At 47.6% G+C, this 18,632-nt stretch overlaps 2 protein-coding genes across 4 annotated transcripts in view; one reads left to right on the top strand and one right to left on the bottom strand.

The window, feature by feature from the left end:
* Positions 1 to 12,355, bottom strand: part of ABCC6 (ATP binding cassette subfamily C member 6) — a 63,567-nt gene extending 51,212 nt beyond the window's left edge. The window contains exons 1-7 of one of the 3 annotated variants that reach the window (XM_082643650.1): positions 12,045 to 12,355; positions 10,996 to 11,178; positions 9,428 to 9,553; positions 9,146 to 9,274; positions 6,154 to 6,279; positions 4,878 to 4,939; positions 2,176 to 2,307 (exon numbers count right to left, since the gene is read on the bottom strand). In XM_082643650.1, coding sequence (XP_082499776.1) covers positions 2,176 to 2,307; positions 4,878 to 4,939; positions 6,154 to 6,279; positions 9,146 to 9,274; positions 9,428 to 9,553; positions 10,996 to 11,178; positions 12,045 to 12,080 — 794 coding nt within the window. In that variant the 5' untranslated portion in view covers positions 12,081 to 12,355. Of the gene's footprint in view, positions 1 to 2,175; positions 2,308 to 4,877; positions 4,940 to 6,153; positions 6,280 to 9,145; positions 9,275 to 9,427; positions 9,554 to 10,995; positions 11,179 to 12,044 lie in introns of those variants that run through there. The other 2 variants (XM_082643651.1, XM_082643652.1) reach the window with 2 other exon arrangements.
* Positions 12,356 to 14,809: 2,454 nt separating this feature from the next.
* The window catches only part of LOC309791618 (BOS complex subunit NOMO1), a 52,810-nt gene continuing 48,987 nt past the window's right edge, over positions 14,810 to 18,632 (top strand). Inside the window, exons 1-2 of the mRNA XM_082600521.1 lie at positions 14,810 to 15,082; positions 18,164 to 18,253. Of these exons, the coding sequence (XP_082456647.1) occupies positions 14,918 to 15,082; positions 18,164 to 18,253 (255 nt within the window). The 5' untranslated portion in view covers positions 14,810 to 14,917. The remainder of the gene's footprint in view (positions 15,083 to 18,163; positions 18,254 to 18,632) is intronic.

Genomic DNA, 18,632 nt, shown 5'->3' with positions numbered 1-18,632 from the left:
ATGACCACAGGCCAAGGCAGGAGGTGTGAGTGAGTGGCCAGGTGTAAGCTGGGGGACATAAAAGGGAGTGGTGGTGACTGCAGCTCACATGCCCTGTTCAATGGGGAAGCTGCTACCCAGATCCACCCTCCTGTTGCCATGCAGGGATGTGGCCCAGTACTGCCATTCTACTTTAAGAGAGGCCAAAATTCCAGATTTTCATGTGACATCTCCAACGTTTTAAATGTTGGTGACTTATTAAAAAACAAAACAAAGAAAAAACCTTAAACAACAAGACACCATGCTGGCCAAACACACCTGTGACCCTGACTTGGCCAGCAGGCAGATTGGTCTGTGACCTCTTAAGATGACGTCCTCTCCCTTCCCCCGAAGGTTGCAAAATATTTTAGAAATAAAACCAAAGTTCTCTTGGTGTGTAATCAGTCAGCTTAGAAAATGCCTGAACCAGATCTCTGTATAACCCTGCCATCCTCCTCTCTTTCTGTCAGTTGTTCACGGATTCTCAAACTGTTCTGGAGAATGTTTTCTATGTGCTACCTCTAACACTGGGTGACTATCATTCCCAGGCTGGCAGGGGAGGGGCCAGAGCTGGGAGAGGGTGGACAAGACCTCCAGGGTCCTTTTGAATTAATTCTGCCACTCAAAACTCACATAAGCTGTACTTAAACTCATAGTACAGCAAGATATGCCTGGGGTGAGAGTGAGAGCTGCTGTTTTGATTTGCTCATATTACTTACGCCTTTTGGAAAACATACTCCCTTCCTTTGGGGAGCAGCTCCTCCCCTCCCTGTATGGCTCTGAAAGGACCGCCAATTATGGGGCCTGCTCTCCAGCCATGGGATTGGCCCCTGAGAGGCACAGGATTCAAGCCAGCCAATAAAAGGCCTTCCTTGGGATTTTCTATGTGGATGGTAGTAGGGGTTGCTGAGTTGGCATGATACAGGACAGGCATTATGGAGAGACCAGTGCCCAGACAACAGCTGAGCTGAGAGATGGAGGGAAAGAATTTGGACATCATTCAAGTCCTGCATCCAGCCACACCTGAGGCCAGACCTACCTTCTCAACTATGTGAGCCAGCACTCTGTCTCTCTCTGGCTCCTTCTAATTTGTGGGATTTAGCAACCTATAACCACCACCACAAAATCATAGAGTATGCAGGGGAACCCTGTAACTCCTCCCACAGAGCTACTTTTGTCTGTGCCCTGAAATACCTGGCTCCAGGGAGGTCAAGCGACTTGTCCAAGGTCATCAACCACTCGATGGCAGGGCTACATTTAACCTGGGTTTAATTAATCCTATTTGAGAGCTTATTTCTCTAGACCAAAGTTTCACAAACCAGGTTCCTCAGGCTCTGAGCACTTCTCAGAAGTTTCCAGAGATGCCAGAGAGGGCCAGAGTGAGGCAGAGTGGGCAGGACTAGAAAGAGATTGAAGGGCCTCCCTGGTGGCGCAGTGGTGGAGAGTCCGCCTGCCGATGCAGGGGATACGGGTTCGTGCCCCGGTCTGGGAGGATCCCATATGCCGCGGAGCGACTGGGCCCGTGAGCCATGGCCGCTGGGCCTGCGCGTCCAGAGCCTGTGCTCCGCAACGGGAGAGGCCACAACAGTGAGAGGCCCGCATACCGCAAAAAGAAAAAAAAAAAAAAAAAAAAAAAAAGAAAGAGATTGAAATCCTCTGGATAACTGATATTGCTGGAACTTTTACCATTTTAAAGAAATTTGCTAAGTTCTTTTCTATAAATCATTTTTTTTTCATCTCCCACAAGCTATGAGCTAGGGCTAATGGCATCCCCCTTGAACAGATAAGAAAACTAAAGGCCAGGAAACTAATCACTCAGGTTAAGTAATAAGTGAGTAGTTGCCTGCATGTTATGCACCATACCTACCTCTCCACCCCCAGTCTTAAAATAGTCCTTCTGTTCCCTGCCTCCATCCCACCATCCAAGCTTCCTTCTGGGAGCCTGGAGAGGCTCCCCCTCTGTCAATATCCTTTTGGAACCTGCAAAGCACTCTGGGAGGAAAAGCATCTTGAGCCCGTCCTGCTAATGCTTAGTGAGGTCAGCTGACAGGGAGGGGACCGTGGCGGTGGAGCCTGGAGTAGGGGCGTGGTTGTATTTGGGGTCGAGTGATTTGCTGACTGAGCTTTGGGCTGAGCTCCCATCTTCCACACACTCACCACTGGGCTGCACTGCGGTTCCTTGTCCATTCCTTTTCAAGCTGGGAAACAAGTTCTTCTGAGGAGTTTTCTCTCCCAAGCGACCAGAGGTCTTTTGGTCCCAGCGGCCTCCAGTAGCCCCTCCAAACTAACCTGTAAAAGAGGATCATCAGAGCAAGCTCCTCCTGTGTCCACCCCTGAAGGGTCCTGGCTTGGTAACTGTGTGACCCTAGGTAGGTCACTTCACCTCTCTGCACCTCTGCTGGTACAAGGAAAGCAATTTACCTAACTGCACTAACACTGGAGGGCACTTCTCGGTCTACAAAGAACATCTCATTTAATTCTCACGTGAGCCTATACAGTAGATTACTATTGATCCATTTTACAGAAAAGAAAGAAAACAGAGGCTCAGGGAGATTAAGTGACTTAACCAAAGGGTGACATGTGACAGGGAAATAAACCTCCCTAGGAGTCAGAAGTCCAGAGTTGAAAACTATTACTATGGAGGAAACCTGAAGTCCTCTCTCAGCTTTAAATGTACCCATCCTCCTCCTCAGTCACTGCTCCAGCCACCTAGCCTCAGGACCTTTGCACATGCACGTCACTGCTTAAAACTTTTTCCCTGCCACTTATTACTTGTCCTTCACCTTTGGCCTAGACGTTATTTCCTTAAAAGCCCACTTGATGACCCCCCACACCCAAGTCCAGGTAGATCCTCCCATTGCAAAATCCTCTAGTTTCCTGAGCTTTTTCTTTATAATGCTTGCTGCAATTATCATTATTTAATTTTTCAGTCTGATTATTTATTTAGTCTTTCTCCTCCACTGGACAGTAAGCTCCATAGGGGCAAAGACAGTACTTGCCTTGATTCTCCCTCTTCTGTATCCTCACATCCTGGCTCAGGGCACAAGATTTGTCAAATAAAAATCACTATTTTTCAGCCCTGTGACCTTGGGGCAAGTCACTGCCCAGCAATGGACCTCAATTTTCTCACCTTAAAATAAGAGTGTTTCCCAGCGCTTGGGACTGGTATATGAGATGACTGTAGTTGGTGCATTGTTGGAGGAGGTCATCGAGAGGACGTGACCACTTGTGGACCTGTGACCTGGACCCAGGCAATCTGAGGCTCCTCCCTCCCCTGTCCTTGGAATGGACATTCTGCCCACTGTTCTCACACTAGGAGTTACTTCAAGGATGCAGTAGTCAAGTGTTATACCATCTGGACGGTGTATGTGTCTGAACCCTGTTAAGGCCTCTCTGTAAACTGTTGAGACTCTGGTGGGCAGGTGCGGAGATCTACTCATATTGCAGCACTCAAGGCAAGCCTCATATGTAAGTTCTCTTGCTTGTTAACCCTGCCTCCTACCAGTCTGGAGTGGCTGCCTCTTTCTTCCGTCTCTCCAAGCCTACCGTCTGTTGGGGCCAGTTTTCAAACCAACACGCACACACAAGAAATTAACGACTGCAGACTTCCACAGCAGGAGTGTTCTTGTCTTTTTAGGTCTCTTTCATCTTTCTCATGACACCAAGGAGAAGGTCTTGTTTGGAGCTGGTCTTGAGCTCCTCTTTGAGACTCTCCAGTTCCCTTTTCGAATGCAGAGCAAACTTAGGCAAGCAACAGTTTGGATCCAGAAATCATTCACAATACTTGGTTTTCACTAAAATTATTTTTGGTGTTCTACATGGCAAGGGATTCTAGATTTTTCTGATTTTGGTAGCGATAGAAAGTTTCCTTTTTAAAAGGTTATTAAAGTAGAAAAAGTGAGTTGATTTAAAGAAAATTCATTAAGTAAATAGAGTATGAGTGATACTCCAATAAGGCAAAAAGCTTGAAGAATGGTCCATAAGTGCCTACATTTGGGAAACAGAGATGTTTAGCAGAGTTCTATGCTCTTTTCACCAATTCCACACCCTCAGAGTATCCTATTCTTCATTTATTTAACAACCACTTTATATAATACTCATTATGGGCCAGATCCTGTTCTAAGTGTTTCACAAACCTTATCTCATTTAATCCTCAAAACCCTATGAGGTAGATGCTATTACGATCCTCATTCTACAAGTGCAGAGACTGAGGCACAGAGAGGTTAAGTAGCTTGCCCAAGGTCACACAGCCAGGAAGTGGTGGGGCTGGGATTCAAATCTGGGTGCGACTGTGATCTGACTGTGGTGTGGTCAGGAGAGGGCCCAGTAGGTGGGTGCATCCTCAGTACCTGGTGTGCTGACCCTGGGGAAACATCTGTCTTCTCCACCAGCCTGGGAGCCTCTAGTGAGTAAAGAATTGGTGTTTTACGTCCTCATCCTTGGTGCTTAGCACATAATAGGTGCTTATTAAATGTTGGTGGAATGACTAGATAGATAGAGATATGATTTTATTGAGTGCCTTCCATGTACAAGCACTAAGCACTTTACATTTAATGAAAGTAGTGGTGTTCCCATTTTACAGAGGGGAAAACTGAGACTCAGAATGCTTGTGATATGGCCAGCTAAGGGACAGAGCCAGGATTCAAACTCAGATCTCACCCCAGTGACTGAGTGGATGTGGATGGTGGACACACTAAAATCTGAGAAGGAAACATGGAGTCTGGGATGGAGAAACCCTGGCTGACCTTGGTAGGTTTCGGAGGAAACCTCCTGGGGGAAAAGCTGTGATGACAAATAAGAGGAGCAAATGAAGGTGGGTGGGAGCACCATCCCAGCCCCTTCTCTGCTACTTTACTTACCCAGAAACCCACCAGAACATGGCCTTGGAGGGGAAGGAGGCCCCAGCCTTTGGACATGGATTCTGCAAAGACAAATAATTTAGAAGGGGGAGGACTTGGTCTCATAATCCATGGCCAGTATGTGGTAAGGAGAACCAAGGGCAGGAAGACAGGATGAACTGACCATGAGCTTAATACTGAAAGCACAGACTGAGATGTCCTGCCTACTTATCTACAGTAGATACCAAAGGGCATGGTGCTTCCTAGCAGGCAAGGCAAAAAGGGATTCAGCCACAGAACTGAAAGTGCCTACAAGGTAAGAATGAACAGTTGCTCAGAACAACTTTAGTAATACTGAGACCAAGAAGTTCTCAAAGCAAGGACCATGCATGACACAGACAAGAATGTCCTCAACAGTATCCTTCAGTGAATGTGGAAAGGAGGTGAAGAGGAAGTGAGATTTTACCAGCAGCTCCAGGAAGACTGCACAGATTATAGTCTTCACCAATAGGGCATGAGAGTGCCCATTTTACCACATCTTTGCTATCGCAGCTTGTTATCAATTTTTAATTTTTTTTCTGCTACTCTCATTGGAAAAAGTCCTATTACAGTTTTAACTTAATTATTCAAATCGTTGAGCATCCTTTTAGATGATTTCTCAGCTCAGCTGTCTTTTTCTCAGAGAATTCTTTCCTGATTTCACAGACTTATTCAGTGTTACCTGTTGTAAACTCTCAAGGACCATGGACTTCTCCTGCAGAGCATTTCTATTGGGCAAGTCACTTTAATCTTGAATCTTTACAACCAGTCCCAGTTGCAATTTTCCACACGTTTGTGTAATTGTGTGATTAACGTCTAGTTCCCCTACTTGGGTGTTAGCTGCATGAGGACAGAGACATCGCTTGTTCACCACAGATCCTCAGTACTGAGCTGGGGCATAGAGCGTGTTGGCAAACTGCAGCACCCAGGCCAAATCTGGCCCACTGCCTGTCTCTTTATTGGAACACAGCCATGCTCCTTTGTTGACATAGTGTCTGTGTCTGCTTTTGTGCTATGAAAGCAGGCTTGAGTAGTTGCCATACAGACACTATATGGCCCACAAAGCCTAAAATATTTTCTATCTTGGACAGAAAGAGTTGGCCAGCCCATGGAATAGAGTAGACATGTAATATGCTTTTGGCTGAATGAATAAAAAAATTAAAGGCCTGTGCTCTAGTTTAACTTCCTTCCATCACTTGGGGGGGCTGAGATGGAACAGGGACAAGCAAGGCACTGGGTTGGAGATGTGGTGACTTACAGGCTGTGGGGGCCTTTTAGGGAAGAAGGGGGGTTGATCGGCGAAGCAAGACAGCACAAACTCTGCCACGACCAGAGACAAGTACAGGTAGGTTGACAGGTGGCGGAAGGGGTCACTCCGGAAATCCTGTGGGAGAGAAAGCAGAAGACCCACTGAGTCTGGGCTCTTGAGGAACAGAGATTGGGGAGAGTGTGGGGAAGGGAGGAAGGGGTGGAGGCTGAACAGGGTTTCTGATGCTGGGAGCAGTGCCCAGGCAGGGGGCTGGAGCACCAGTTTTGAAAGTCAGAACCCCCAGCGTTCCTGGCCTTCTGAAAACACCTGGCTTATGCATATTCTGTCCATACAAATGGCAGGTGGGGTGTTTGCCCTTAACCAGGTGACAACTGGCTTTAGGCACCGCGATATGAGTTGAAGGGACACTTTGCCTTTCTCCTTGTGCAATAAAGGACCCCCTTCCCCTCCCCCCACAATCTCCAGTCCCACTCCCTTGTGGCTAGTGTTCTCTGGTTTAAGAAGGGAGCTGGTTTCATGGAGCATTTACTCTGCCTCGGGCACATGCTGGAGTCTTTACATGCACTGTTTCATCAAGTTCCTCCCGACCCTGACCCCAGCTGGGGTTTACCTGCTCTGTGTTACTCGTTGGGAAACCAAAGCTCAGGGGAGTGATAGCACCTTGATCAAGGCCACACAGATGATCTGATCCAGATCATGAGCTTTTGCTGCCGTGCCATGAATGCTTTTGCATCCCTTGCCCCTTCTGGCCAGAGGACCCTAATTTTTTCCCCTGTGCTCAGGTATGGGGTTTATGCAGAACTGGCTCCATCCCAGGGGGTGGGCAGATGATGGAGGCCTGACTAATGAGTACCATCTAGTCCCCTGGCTACTGATGGAACGTAAGTCTGGAGCAATTGGGGCTCTTCTTGCCATCCCACTGGAAAATGAAGCAGAGCCAAGGGACAGAGAGAAATGGAGATCTGGTGGTGGTATCTAAATGTCTGGACCCTCTATGCCTGGAAGGTCCCACGTCTATGAGCTAATAGATTCCCTTGGACTTTTTTCCTTAAGCTAGTGTGAGTTGAGTTTTTGTGGCTTAAAACAAGAGCCCTAGCTTCAAATCACAATTTTTCTACTAAATTTTTATACTTCTTTGTTTTTATTTTTGTTTTTTGGGGGCAGATAGTAGACAGTTTGATATTCCAACTACATTATTCCCCATAGTGTCATTTTTACCATCGTTTCTACTGGAAAGTTTGTTCTGAATTTGGGTGAGATGGACTTGGCTCTGCAGACCTGAGCTGCATGACCTTGAGGAAGTCACTCACTTCTCTCAGCCTTAGTCTCCTCATCTTTAAAACAGGACGATTAGAATCTTCACTGGATTCCTGATGTCAAGTGCTTGCCACAGGGCCTGGCACATGGAGCTCCAGAGCATAGGTGGTCCCAATAGTATTATTTCTATGCTGTGTTCCAAACAGCTAACTGATAAGTCAACTGTGGGAACCCATCCTTTCATAAATCAGTGGCTGGCCTGTGGAATTTTCCAATTAGTTACAAAAATTGCTTTGTAAAGAAATCTGTCCTTAAGGACAGAAGGTGTTTCTCTGCCTTCTGCTTTTACAAGCAGGGCAGAGTAACCATTTGGCTCTTGAAATGATGACCAGCAGCCTCTGATTGGTTTCCTTATCCGACGTCTTGGGTGAGTGTGCCAGCTATGCAAGGGGGTGTCAAATGGGGAGATTTTGCCCCCAGGGGACATTTGCCATTGTCTGTAGATACAGGTTACCATAATGAGATGGTACTACTGGCATCTAGTGGGTGGAGGCCAGGGATGCTGTGCAACATCCTACAGTGCACAGGACACCTCCCCCCGCCGCCCCCACCCAAAACAGTATTACGTAAAGGGTGCTAAGGTTGAGAAACCCTTGTTGAGGTTATATATTTTTCTCTGTGCAGATCATGCCCCCTAACATGGAAACGCTGCCTCCAAGGTAGGGAAACAAATACGGGTGAGTGTGCAAAATGAGTGTGTAAATATGGATGCATGGGAGCATGGGTGAGGGTGAGAATAGGTGAGAATGAGGGGAAACGTGCAGGTACATGGAGTCAGAGTGAGTGCAGGTGTGTGCTTGAGGAGGCCATCCAGAGGACGTGACTGCTGGCTGACCTGTGAGCTGGACCCAGCAATTGGAGGCTCCTCACCCCTCCCCTGTCCTTGAAATGTGCATTGTGGCCACACTGTTCCTGCACTAGGAACTACTTCAAGGATGAAGCCTTCCTTGAAAGAGCAATGTGTTGATGAGACCCTCTGGACAGTACATGTGACTGAACCCTGTTAAATCTTCTATAAACTGTTAAGATTCTGGCAGGTGGGTGCAGAGATCAACTTCTCTTGCATCACCCAAGACAAGCCTCGTAGGTAAGTTCCCTTGCTCGTTAAAATCGTGACCTACTGATCTGCAGTGGCTGCCTCTTTCTTTGGTCTCTCCTGGCCCTCCGTGTATGGGGCCGGTTTCTAATTTCACCCGGGAACCCCTGAGGTTTCAAACCAATAGTGTTTCAGTGCCTACACAGTGTGTGTGAGTGTGTGCATGTGGGACATTTGTGCCTGAGACCTGTAGGAGCTTGAAGGCATAGTCACACCTGGGTGGCAGTAAGTGTGAGTGGACGTGTGCAGGCGAGTGTGTCTGTGCGTTTGTGTGTGATGTTTCAGAGTCTGTGGTTATGTGATGCGTGAATGGGTTCATACAAGTGTGTGCAAGTGAAGTGTGTGACTTGAGTGTGTAAGACAATGGGAATTTGTGTTGCTAAATAGATATGGGATGATGGGAACTTCGATGTGAAATGTGTTTGTGTGTCACTTGAGTTTAAGCACTTGTGGTGTGTGTGTCTCTGTGTAGAGAGTAAGCCATGGGTGGAAAGGCGAGGAGGAAGGATGGGACCCAAGGCCTGAAACTGCCCTACTGGTTCCCAGGTGGCCCAGGCCCCCACTTACCCCTTGCGAGGCCTGCTGGGCGGTGCTGGTGGCTGGGAAGAGAAAGCAGAGCAGCCAGTACCCAAAGAGCACCCCGGACGCCTGGACCCCCTTCTTCCTCTCAGCATGGATCAGGAACACGGCGAAGCTCTGGACCAGAGAGTCAGGTGGGAGGTGGACAGAGGCAGGGAAGGGCGGGGGAAGAGAGGGTAGGGAAGGAGCCCCACTCTGCCCCATGCCCTCCACCAGGGCAGGAAAAGCAGCACCTAGGGACAAGCCAGCAGGTCTGGGGATGTCATTTACCATTGTGGTGAGCCATACAGTGGGGTGTATGAGGAACTCTAGGGCCTGGGGTGTTCCCTGCTGGATTCTCCAAAGAGTCACAGACACGTTGGAGGTGCACAGGATTATGAGGGCGAAGCCAAGCACCTGGGGTAACAAATTTGGATAAGGTTGGTGTGGGGGGGGAGAAAGATGGCAGCCAACTGGACAGTGACCCCACGTCCAATTGGACAGTGGCTCTGGATGGGGCACTGTAACGTACCAATGTGATCATTGAACAGTGCTGACATGAAAGAAAATGTTGTGAGGGGTGATGCAGCTCAATCTTGACCTGTAACTGTCATATAAATAATGCACCACAAGAGCCCAAGCCAACTCGGTGGCTTCCAAAATGCCAGTGGTGCTCCCACAGTGCACGGGAGGATGCTTTAGGGATGAAGGAACAGCATGAAATGAAATTTACTCTCTAGGTGAAAAAGTTATACCCTCTTTAAGTCTCTTTCCCTCCCTACTATTAAATCAAGGAGGAACTCTCCGTTGGGACTGGTATGTCTCCCGGCCTGCTCTAAGACGCGTTAGTCTCTCTTTTGAACAGGAGAAATCAAGAAAGTGGGCAGACCTGGGCACACTGGAGAAACTATTGAACATTTCAGTTAGTCTCAAGCAGGGGTCAAACTACCACCTGCAGGCTGAGTTTGGCCTCCTGCCTGTTTTTGTATCACCTCTGAGCTAAGAATGGATTTGACATTTTTCAATCATTGAACGAGACTTTAAAAAGTCTAATATGTCATGACATGTGAAAATTATATGAAATGCAAATTCTAGTGACTATAAATAAACTTTTATTGAAACACTGTCACATCTATTTGTTTACTGTTGTCTATGGCTGCTTTCCTGCTGCAAGAGCAGAATTGAGTAGTGGGGACAGAGACCACATGATCCTCAAAGCCTCAGACATGTACTATCTGGCCCTTTAAGGAAGAGTGTGCCAACCCTGGATAGGTGGTTGGCAACAGGTCAAAAATTTATAAGATGGTATGGGAATAAATGAACCTTGGAGGGCATTCTTGTAGAAGTCTGGAGAACAGGAGGATGAGCAGAAAAGCTCACACTTGCAATGCCAGTGTTTTTCTGATACTGTCAAATAAATGCATAACAGTTTTACGAACTGTTCTTTAGTACTGCCAGTGGGGAAACACAAAAATCAATGCATAGCTCTTAAACATTTAAAAGGTTCATCCTAGCATGGCCCTAGAATCACCTTGTGTATTCCAGGAGTGTACACTGCACACTTTGGGGAATGCTGGGCTGTGATGACCATAAACTGGATGTGTGGGTGTCCGGGGGTGTGTTTGTGGATATATGGTTTTTATTATTACCAGATCTGTTTGGGAGAATCTATTCCACTGAGTTTCCCTCTGTAGCCTCTGGGGTATTGCTCTGTTTGATTAACAGGGTCCTTTCTTGTCCCCATGCTGTGTGCTCCTTGATAAAAGAAGTGTCTACTTTGGGGTCTCTGCCAGGTTCCAGCCTGTTTCCCCCGACCCCCTACCATTGTCTGGTTACAGGCTCCCAGGGGCAGTGGCTACCATTTTGGCCTTGAAGAGGCGGGACATCTGGAGGTAGCCCTTGTCATGGTGGTGGATGTAGAGGAGGTGGATGGGGCCAAGGACCCAGAGGTACATGGGGGGTACCCAAACCCCTGCCGTTTTCAGGAAGCACAGGCTCAGCAGGCGGGCAGCAGCATGCTGGGGCTCCGTCTGGTTCCAGACCTGAGGGAACACCAGGGTGACTCTTATGATGGTACAACGCAGGGGTCCCAAACTCACCTGCTTAGGGGGCCAGGCAACTCTTTGGACCCCTAACATTTACATGAAAATGTGCTAAGCACTCTTTAGAGTACTTCATAATCAACTTCTTTAGCCCTAGCCCCAATCTTATGAAGTAGATGCAGTCATACTGATTTTGCAGATGAGGCAGCTGAGGCCCAGAGAGGCTGAGTAAGTTGGCTGATGTCACCCAGTTGGACAGTGGTGGTGCTGGGATCTGAACCAAGGCAGTCTGGTCCTAGAATCTAGGAGACCTGGGCTCTGATGAGTGTTGGGCACAGACTTATAACCACTATAGGAGGTAGGTATTACTGTCCCCATTTCATAGACCAGAAACTGAGGCACGGGGTTGGGGGGTGGGGGAACAGACTCCTTCAGGCCCACACAAGTAGGAAGTGGCAGAGCTGAGTCCATGCTGGCCTGTCTGAGCCCGAGGCTTGTTGTACTGGAGATCGCCATCTGTAATTCTTACCTCAGACCTTCTGCTGGCCTTTCCTTATCTGAGAAGTGTGAATATGAGTTTAGAAGAAGCTGCTTTAATTCTCCCCCTACTGCATCACTGCCACCCTCCCACTAGAACCCTTTGATGAGACAGGAACCAGAGAGGGGTGGGGGTGGGGGTCTTGTAAGCCCCTTTAACAGGGCTGGTTCTTCGGGGGACCAGCTTGGTTAAGGCGGTCGCCCCGTCCTGCGGTTAGACTGGCAAGTCTCTTCCCCTCCCGGCCGGGAGTTTGGAGGTCTCTTCCCTCCCCTGACCAAGAGATCTCTCGAACCCGAAAAGGAGAGTGGGGCGGGATGGAGACACTCACCTCCGGGCCCGCGCAGGGCTCGCCAGGCGCGGCCATCGGGCGCCGTGCGTCCGTCAGTCCGTCTGTCAGACTGTCGATGGGTCCCTGGACAGCTTCCTTGGCCGCGCTCCGCCGTGCAAGGGGCGGGGATTCGAGCACCGGGATTGCGAGGCCCCGGGCAAGGTCCGGCCGCACGGCGGGGGTGGGGCGCGAAGGGGTGAAGGGAGGCGAGGTGGAGGGGCGCTAAAGGAGGCCCCAGCAGGCAGCGGGGGAGGGCAACCCGGAGCCCCAGAAAGTGCTGCGGCATCCCCTTATGACCCCCCTTCCCCCTGGAACAAATGTCATCGCAAGCTTCCCGAATACTGTGGACCAAGAATTCCAGGAATTTATCCTGATAAGTGAACCCAACAGGTGTGCACATGTCCAACAACCGGCACGGGGGATGGGGGCACCGCCTGGTTAGTTAGAGCCGAAGTCTCTTCACCTGTGGGATGGACATTGTCTGCCTCTACGGTGGGGGGAAGATTTTAAGATGACTAACAAAGCGTCTAGCACAGTGCCAGGCACACAGTAAATGCGCAAGTGGAGTTAGCTCTTATTAGCATTAGTAGTATTATTTCATCCCTAGGTTACTAAGCTGTGGTTCAAAGCGCCATTCCAGAAATATATTTAATACGGAAATATGGTTGCTGAATGCTAAGTGAAAAAAAGAGATTATAATACAAAATAGCCTGTGATATGTTTTCAAAGGAAAAAAGTATATGCTTAAGTTGGGGAAAGTGGGGAAGGAAGTCAAGTCATTTACCTTCTTCTTCTGGGTCTTAAAGCAAGGTGTGTCCCCAGCCACGAGTTCTTTTGGGAGATGACTCTATGTAACATATATTCATAGATGAAAAGATGGAAATGCTCTAAAGCAGTGGTCATGGGAATCCTAATTTTTCTTTTTCCTTGCTTTCCCTTTTCTATTTTCTTTCCTTCTGCAATGAGCATGTATTCCTTTCAAGATTGGAAGGAAAGACTCAGCTTTTTCAGACCGACAAGCACAGGTGCTCAGTTTGAGTGAAGAATTCAAATCCTTTGCGCTCTCCATGCTGCCCTGTTACTTCTTGTCCTCTTTTTCCCGCCTCCGGCAGGGCTTCCACAGCATGGGTTCCCTGGCCTTTTCCCCTTTCCTTTTCTGAGTTTCTCCAGCCCTGGTCTGGGGCCTAGGCAGTATGCCTTCAGCTGTCCTCCTGCCTGGGAGTTGTGGAAGAGCAGGGACACAGAAACTCAAGGATCTGTCTTGAGGCTGAGTGTGGAGGGTCTGCTGTTTACATTCAGATCACGTCTGTTTATTTGAGGTGGTTTTGGTGGAGGCTGATGGAAATTATGGGGAGGCTTGAGCCCCGTCTCCCTGAAACCCCCGCTCCAGTTGGCATTGCCACAGTCCTAGTGCTTTATTTCTTTGTATACCTGAAGATGAATTTGAGGGGAATGGTGAAGGTTTGAGGGAGAATGGTTAGGAAGGCAGGAAGAACACAGAGGAAGAGCCAAGAACAGAACTCGGGCATCCCAAAGCCTACTTTCCAGCTCTCTGAACAACACATGGCTGTGTGCCGAGCCCTAGATAAGTCCCTTTCCCTCTCTGGGCCTCAGTTTACCATTCTGTAAGAGAAGAAGATTCCATAGGCCAGCATTTCCTAATCGATGGCTTTCACCCCCGTGGTGATTTGCTAAGACAAACCAGGGATTTATGTTAGGGACAGTAAAGGGCATCTGTTTCCATTGTAATGATAAATAATGAACCTCAGAAAATAAAACCATTATTTAAATAGTTTCTCTTTATAATTGAACAGTTGAGAATCTCACTGTATTTGGAGTGAGAATGCAGAGTGAGAAGCAGAAATCTGATGCGCTCATGATTGAAATCCTCAGTGGGTGTATCGTTGCATTGTAGCCACTGTGAAGGTTTTGACGATTGTGTAGTTTAAAATCATTGTGATTCATAATTGTATTATACTGCTTGAGTTTTAGCCACAATGGCAAATTTCAGTGGGAAATCTTCTCTTTTACCTCATCATTTAGAAACAAAGTATTAAAAACTATCAAAATAAAGCACTTGATATTTTCAGGAGTAAAATGGAAGACTTTCAAATATCAGGTCAGAAAAGCAATTATTGTCTATTTTGATGTGGTGACTTGTAGTTCATCTACACTATGTTATACACTCAGTCTTAGGACAAAATATAACGTGCTGGTTTTTGAACTTATTTGCAGACAAATCATGCATCGTCTCACAGAGCTAGTTCAAAGTAAATCAAACTGCATGCATCTCTTGCTTACTGGGGGAAAACCCTCAAAGTTTGTTTCTATACAAATGTCATTAGAGCTGGGATTAAATAAAATTTAAATACCTTTTAAATATTATGCTGAACTTAAATGACATGTTTTTCTTTAAAAAAAACGAATTCATCATTTATCACCAGTTGACACAAATCCCTAAAAGGGGTTTGAGATTATACTTGTGAAATTTACGGTCAAAAAGATTCGGGAAAGTTGTTGGATACTTCGATCAACAGTCCTTTCCAGTTTCAGTGCTACTGAATTCCAAAGTAGGGTTTAGCTATGTAGTTTATATGACTGTACACACACACACCTTGCAACTGCACCTGCCTGACGGTGCGCGGAGTCCTCCAGGCCTCCAGAGGGCACAAGTGGTCTCGTTTTGTTGCTGAGCATGCGCCATAATTCTTTTGCCTGGGGGAGTGGGCGTGCGGCCGGATCGCGCACGCGCGGCCTTGTCGGGGCGGGGACTGGGCTGTCAGCCGCCCGTGGAGGAGGAAGCCGCAGGCAGCGGGCGGTTTGAGGGGCGGGACCTGGAGGCCTGCGGAGGTTCTGGCAGCAGGGGCAGGACCATGCGGGAGCGCCGGGGCGTGGGGCCGCCGGGGTCGGTGGTGGTGGTCGCCACCGTGGTGCTGCTGCTGAGCGGCGTGGGGCCGGCGCGCGGCTCCGAGGACATCGTGGTGGGCTGCGGGGGCTTCGTCAAGTCGGACGTGGAGATCAACTACTCGCTCATCGAGGTGAGCGGCCGCCCCGCGGCCCGGAGCTCGCTGTGTGACCCCGGGCCAATCGCTCAACCTCTCTGAGCCGCGGTGGCCTCGCCTCTGACACCTGGCAGTTGCCACCAGCCCCCCACTCTGGGAGTCCTTTCCTTTTTAAAGGCGCCGCTCTCCGCGGGTCTCCAATATCTCCTCCCCAGTCGCGTTGGAGTGAGGGTTCTTATCTTGGGGTCAGCTACGGAGTGGGGGCGGGGGCGGGGCCCCGAAGGTATGTGCACATGGGTGTGAGGGACATTTTTGGTGACGATGATGGTGGTCTAAAACTTTTATTAGGTCACGCAAAACTAAGGATCCTCCTGCAAATCAAGACTCCAGATTCTTCAAAACCTAAACTCCAGATCCCCAGAATCCAGGCCCCAGATCTCTTAAAACCCAGTCTCAGCAGGACCCAGACCCCTTAGGACTGATTGATACCCCAGATGCTCAAACTCCCAGGAACACAGACCTCCTGAAACTGAGATTTCTGAAACCTATATTCCAGAACCTAGATACAGCAAGTCTTACCCACACAACAGAGAGTCCCTGCAAAGTTCTAATCCACTGCTCCTCCAACCACCCTGGGGAGCTTTTAAAGAGCATGGATTCCCATCCCAGAGATCCTGACCCAGTAGATCTCTCTTGGCATCTCTGGGGCTGGGAAACTATTTTTAATTTCCCTGGTTTCCCCCATGGGACCTCTTTTCCTCTGAAAATGTAGAGTTGTCAGCTGCCTGTACTGGGTAGTTATTGGAATTACACTAGAGATTTGTGCAGGAGTCTTTTTATTAAGTTGCAAAGCCCTGTTCAGTTAGATGATTATTAGCCTAGTGGAATTATGACCCAGAAAGCTTGTGAGAAGAAGGGAGATAGATGGAGGTAGGGATTGAAAGTCACTTGCAGGACAGATGGGAAGGGACCCGAGGGAGGGCTGGCCTCTGTTTCAGGAGGGTACTGATGATGGGGCAGAAAAGGGAATTGGGGAGAGAAAAAAGGAAGTGGCTGAAAAAGAGAAGGGAGTGGGGACTAAGACCCCAAAGGCTGTCTGTCTGAAAGCACATTGAGCTGCTTCTGTGCAGGTAGCTGGAGGGCTGCGGTGAAGGGTTGGACCAGTGTGTTCTACAAAGTAGGTTACTGAGGATTGGGGGAGGGGTAGGAAGTAGATTCACATCCCACTAGCTCTTTGACCTGGCCTTGCTCCAAGTCCCAGTTTTTATTTCTGTAAGATGGTGTTGGGTGAGAGGCAGCAGAACCCAGCATCATGTATTTTCTAAAGAAGTTAATCAATCGTCACCTTCAAGACGATTGGTCTTAAGAAGTCAGGCGTTTAATGAATCTACCCACTGACAGTGGCAGGGCTCCTAGGATCTCTGGGTGCCCATGCCACCTCCTGGGTTGTGGGCACAGGACATTCCAGAAGCCGCCTGGAAAGGCTTTGCAACTTGTAGTTTCCTGGGGCTCCAGGAGGAAAGTGAAGGCAGTAAGGGGCACTCCCACCCCAAACACTAATAGTGACCTTGAGAGCAGAGGGCAGGTTTTGTGACCTAGTATGAAATGTGTTCCCTGAGCCCTAGGGCTGCCTGTCCAGGTGGTCTGAGACACTCATTCTTTCTTAATTTCTGATTGTGAAATGAGGTGTTTCATATGTGTAATGTATATTGCCATTCTGTGCCCTGACCTGTGCTTTATGCAAGAAATGTAAATAAGATATTTCATAATCATTTCTTGATTGTGTTTTCTGTGTCCCAGTAAAACTACCTTCGCTCTTCTCCAGCTCTCTTCCCTTCTGGGTGTTTTTCCATCATATTCACTCAGTCAGTAACTGTTGAGTGAGCCCTGGCATGTGCAGAAGCCTTGTGTCTGGTGGGGATATTCAGTTCAGTGAACAGAGCAGACAGAAATCCCTAAAAAAGAAAAACTTATTGGTTGCTAATTCTTTAACAATCAGGAGATTTCACATTAAAAACTGCATTCCTGATTTCTCTGGAAAACCAGCTGATCTTTGGGCTGCAAAACTTGGCTTGGGTTAAGTAGCAATCTGTCTCTCTTTAAGTGAATGCCCCTTGATAGGACTTCCATGGCCCCTCTGGACAGCTAGATTTTTAGTCCCTGCCTTAAGTGCATGCATCTGAATTTCTTTATGGCCTGTGAACAAGTTTGAGTATTTATTGAGTACTTACGCTAAATAAGACACTGACCCAGGCGCCATGGAATGTAAGCCGTGGTCACCGCCCAAGGGGAGCCTGCAGTCTGTACGTAATTTCACTGTGTTCTTTTCCTAAGTGCGCACGTTCTGAGTCTGCTGCTTTATACATCTTCTTAGCTGGTGTGACCCAATTCTGTTATCATAGTTACAGATTATTAACATTAAAAGTTTCTAGATGGATGTTACTCCAAGCATTGGAACTCTTTAGGGTAAATAATACAGATCCCTGGCCCTCACCTCAGACCTTCTATTTTAGAAACAGATGTGGGGCTCAGAAATTGCATTTTTTTAAGGTACTTTACAAAAACTTGAAGTATAGTTGATTTACAGTGTTGTGTTTAGTTCCTGGTGTACAGCAAAGTGATTCAGTTATACATATATATATATATTCTTTTTCATATTCTTTTCCATTAAGGTTTATTACAGGATATTGAAAATAGATCCCTGTGCTACACAGTAGGACCTGTTGTTTATCCATTCTATATATAATAGCTTGCATCTGCTAGTCCCAAACTTCCAATCCAACCCGCCCCAGGAATTGCATTTTAACAAGCCCCTTACTAACAGCAAAATTTGAAAATTTGTTTTAGACCCAGAAACAACGTAGAGACAGACACTAAAATAAACTGAAAACCATTGAAAAAATATGACTTTGGGAGATAGTTTCTAACCTGAAAAATATCAAATCACATTATTTTGGGGATACTTATCATTTCCCTCTGACCTAATACCTAGTGTTAGTAGCTTCATATGGTAGGTCCTTAGCAAATGCATTTTGACTAAATGCATTCAGGTGCATTATATGTAGCTAATTCTCAACAGTGATATTATGACTTCTCTTTTCTTTCCTTCCTTTCTAGATAAAGTTGTACACCAAGCATGGGACTTTGAAATACCAGACAGACTGTGCCCCTAACAATGGTTACTTTATGATCCCCTTGTATGATAAGGTAAGAGGGGAGAGTACTTTAGTCTTTTACGATGGGAAGTTGTCAGTGTGACCCACAGGGCTGCGCTGACTAGGAGAGTGGCTTTCCCACATGTGCAAATACTCATGTTTTGTAAGTTGTAAGTGGAGTATGGTAATTCTGGCCAAATTCTGGCCAAGCTTATGAACTGGTTTGATTGAATGCAGTGATTCTCAATGTCTCCAGGGACATTTGGCAACATCTGGAGACATTTTTGGTTGTTACAACTGTGAGGGAGGGAGAGTGGTGCAGTTATCTCGTCAGTGGAGGCCAGGAATGGAGCTAAACATCCTGCCATACTGTATGGGGCAGACCAAATGTCACCAGTGCCAAGGCTGAGAAACCCTGATTTAATAGAACC

This window comes from Mesoplodon mirus (assembly GCF_964341445.2).
Source record: "Mesoplodon mirus genome assembly, chromosome: 15".
NCBI lineage: Eukaryota > Metazoa > Chordata > Mammalia > Artiodactyla > Ziphiidae > Mesoplodon > Mesoplodon mirus.
The sequence above is the reverse complement of the archived record's forward strand: the minus strand, read 5'-3'. Positions and strand labels throughout refer to the sequence as shown.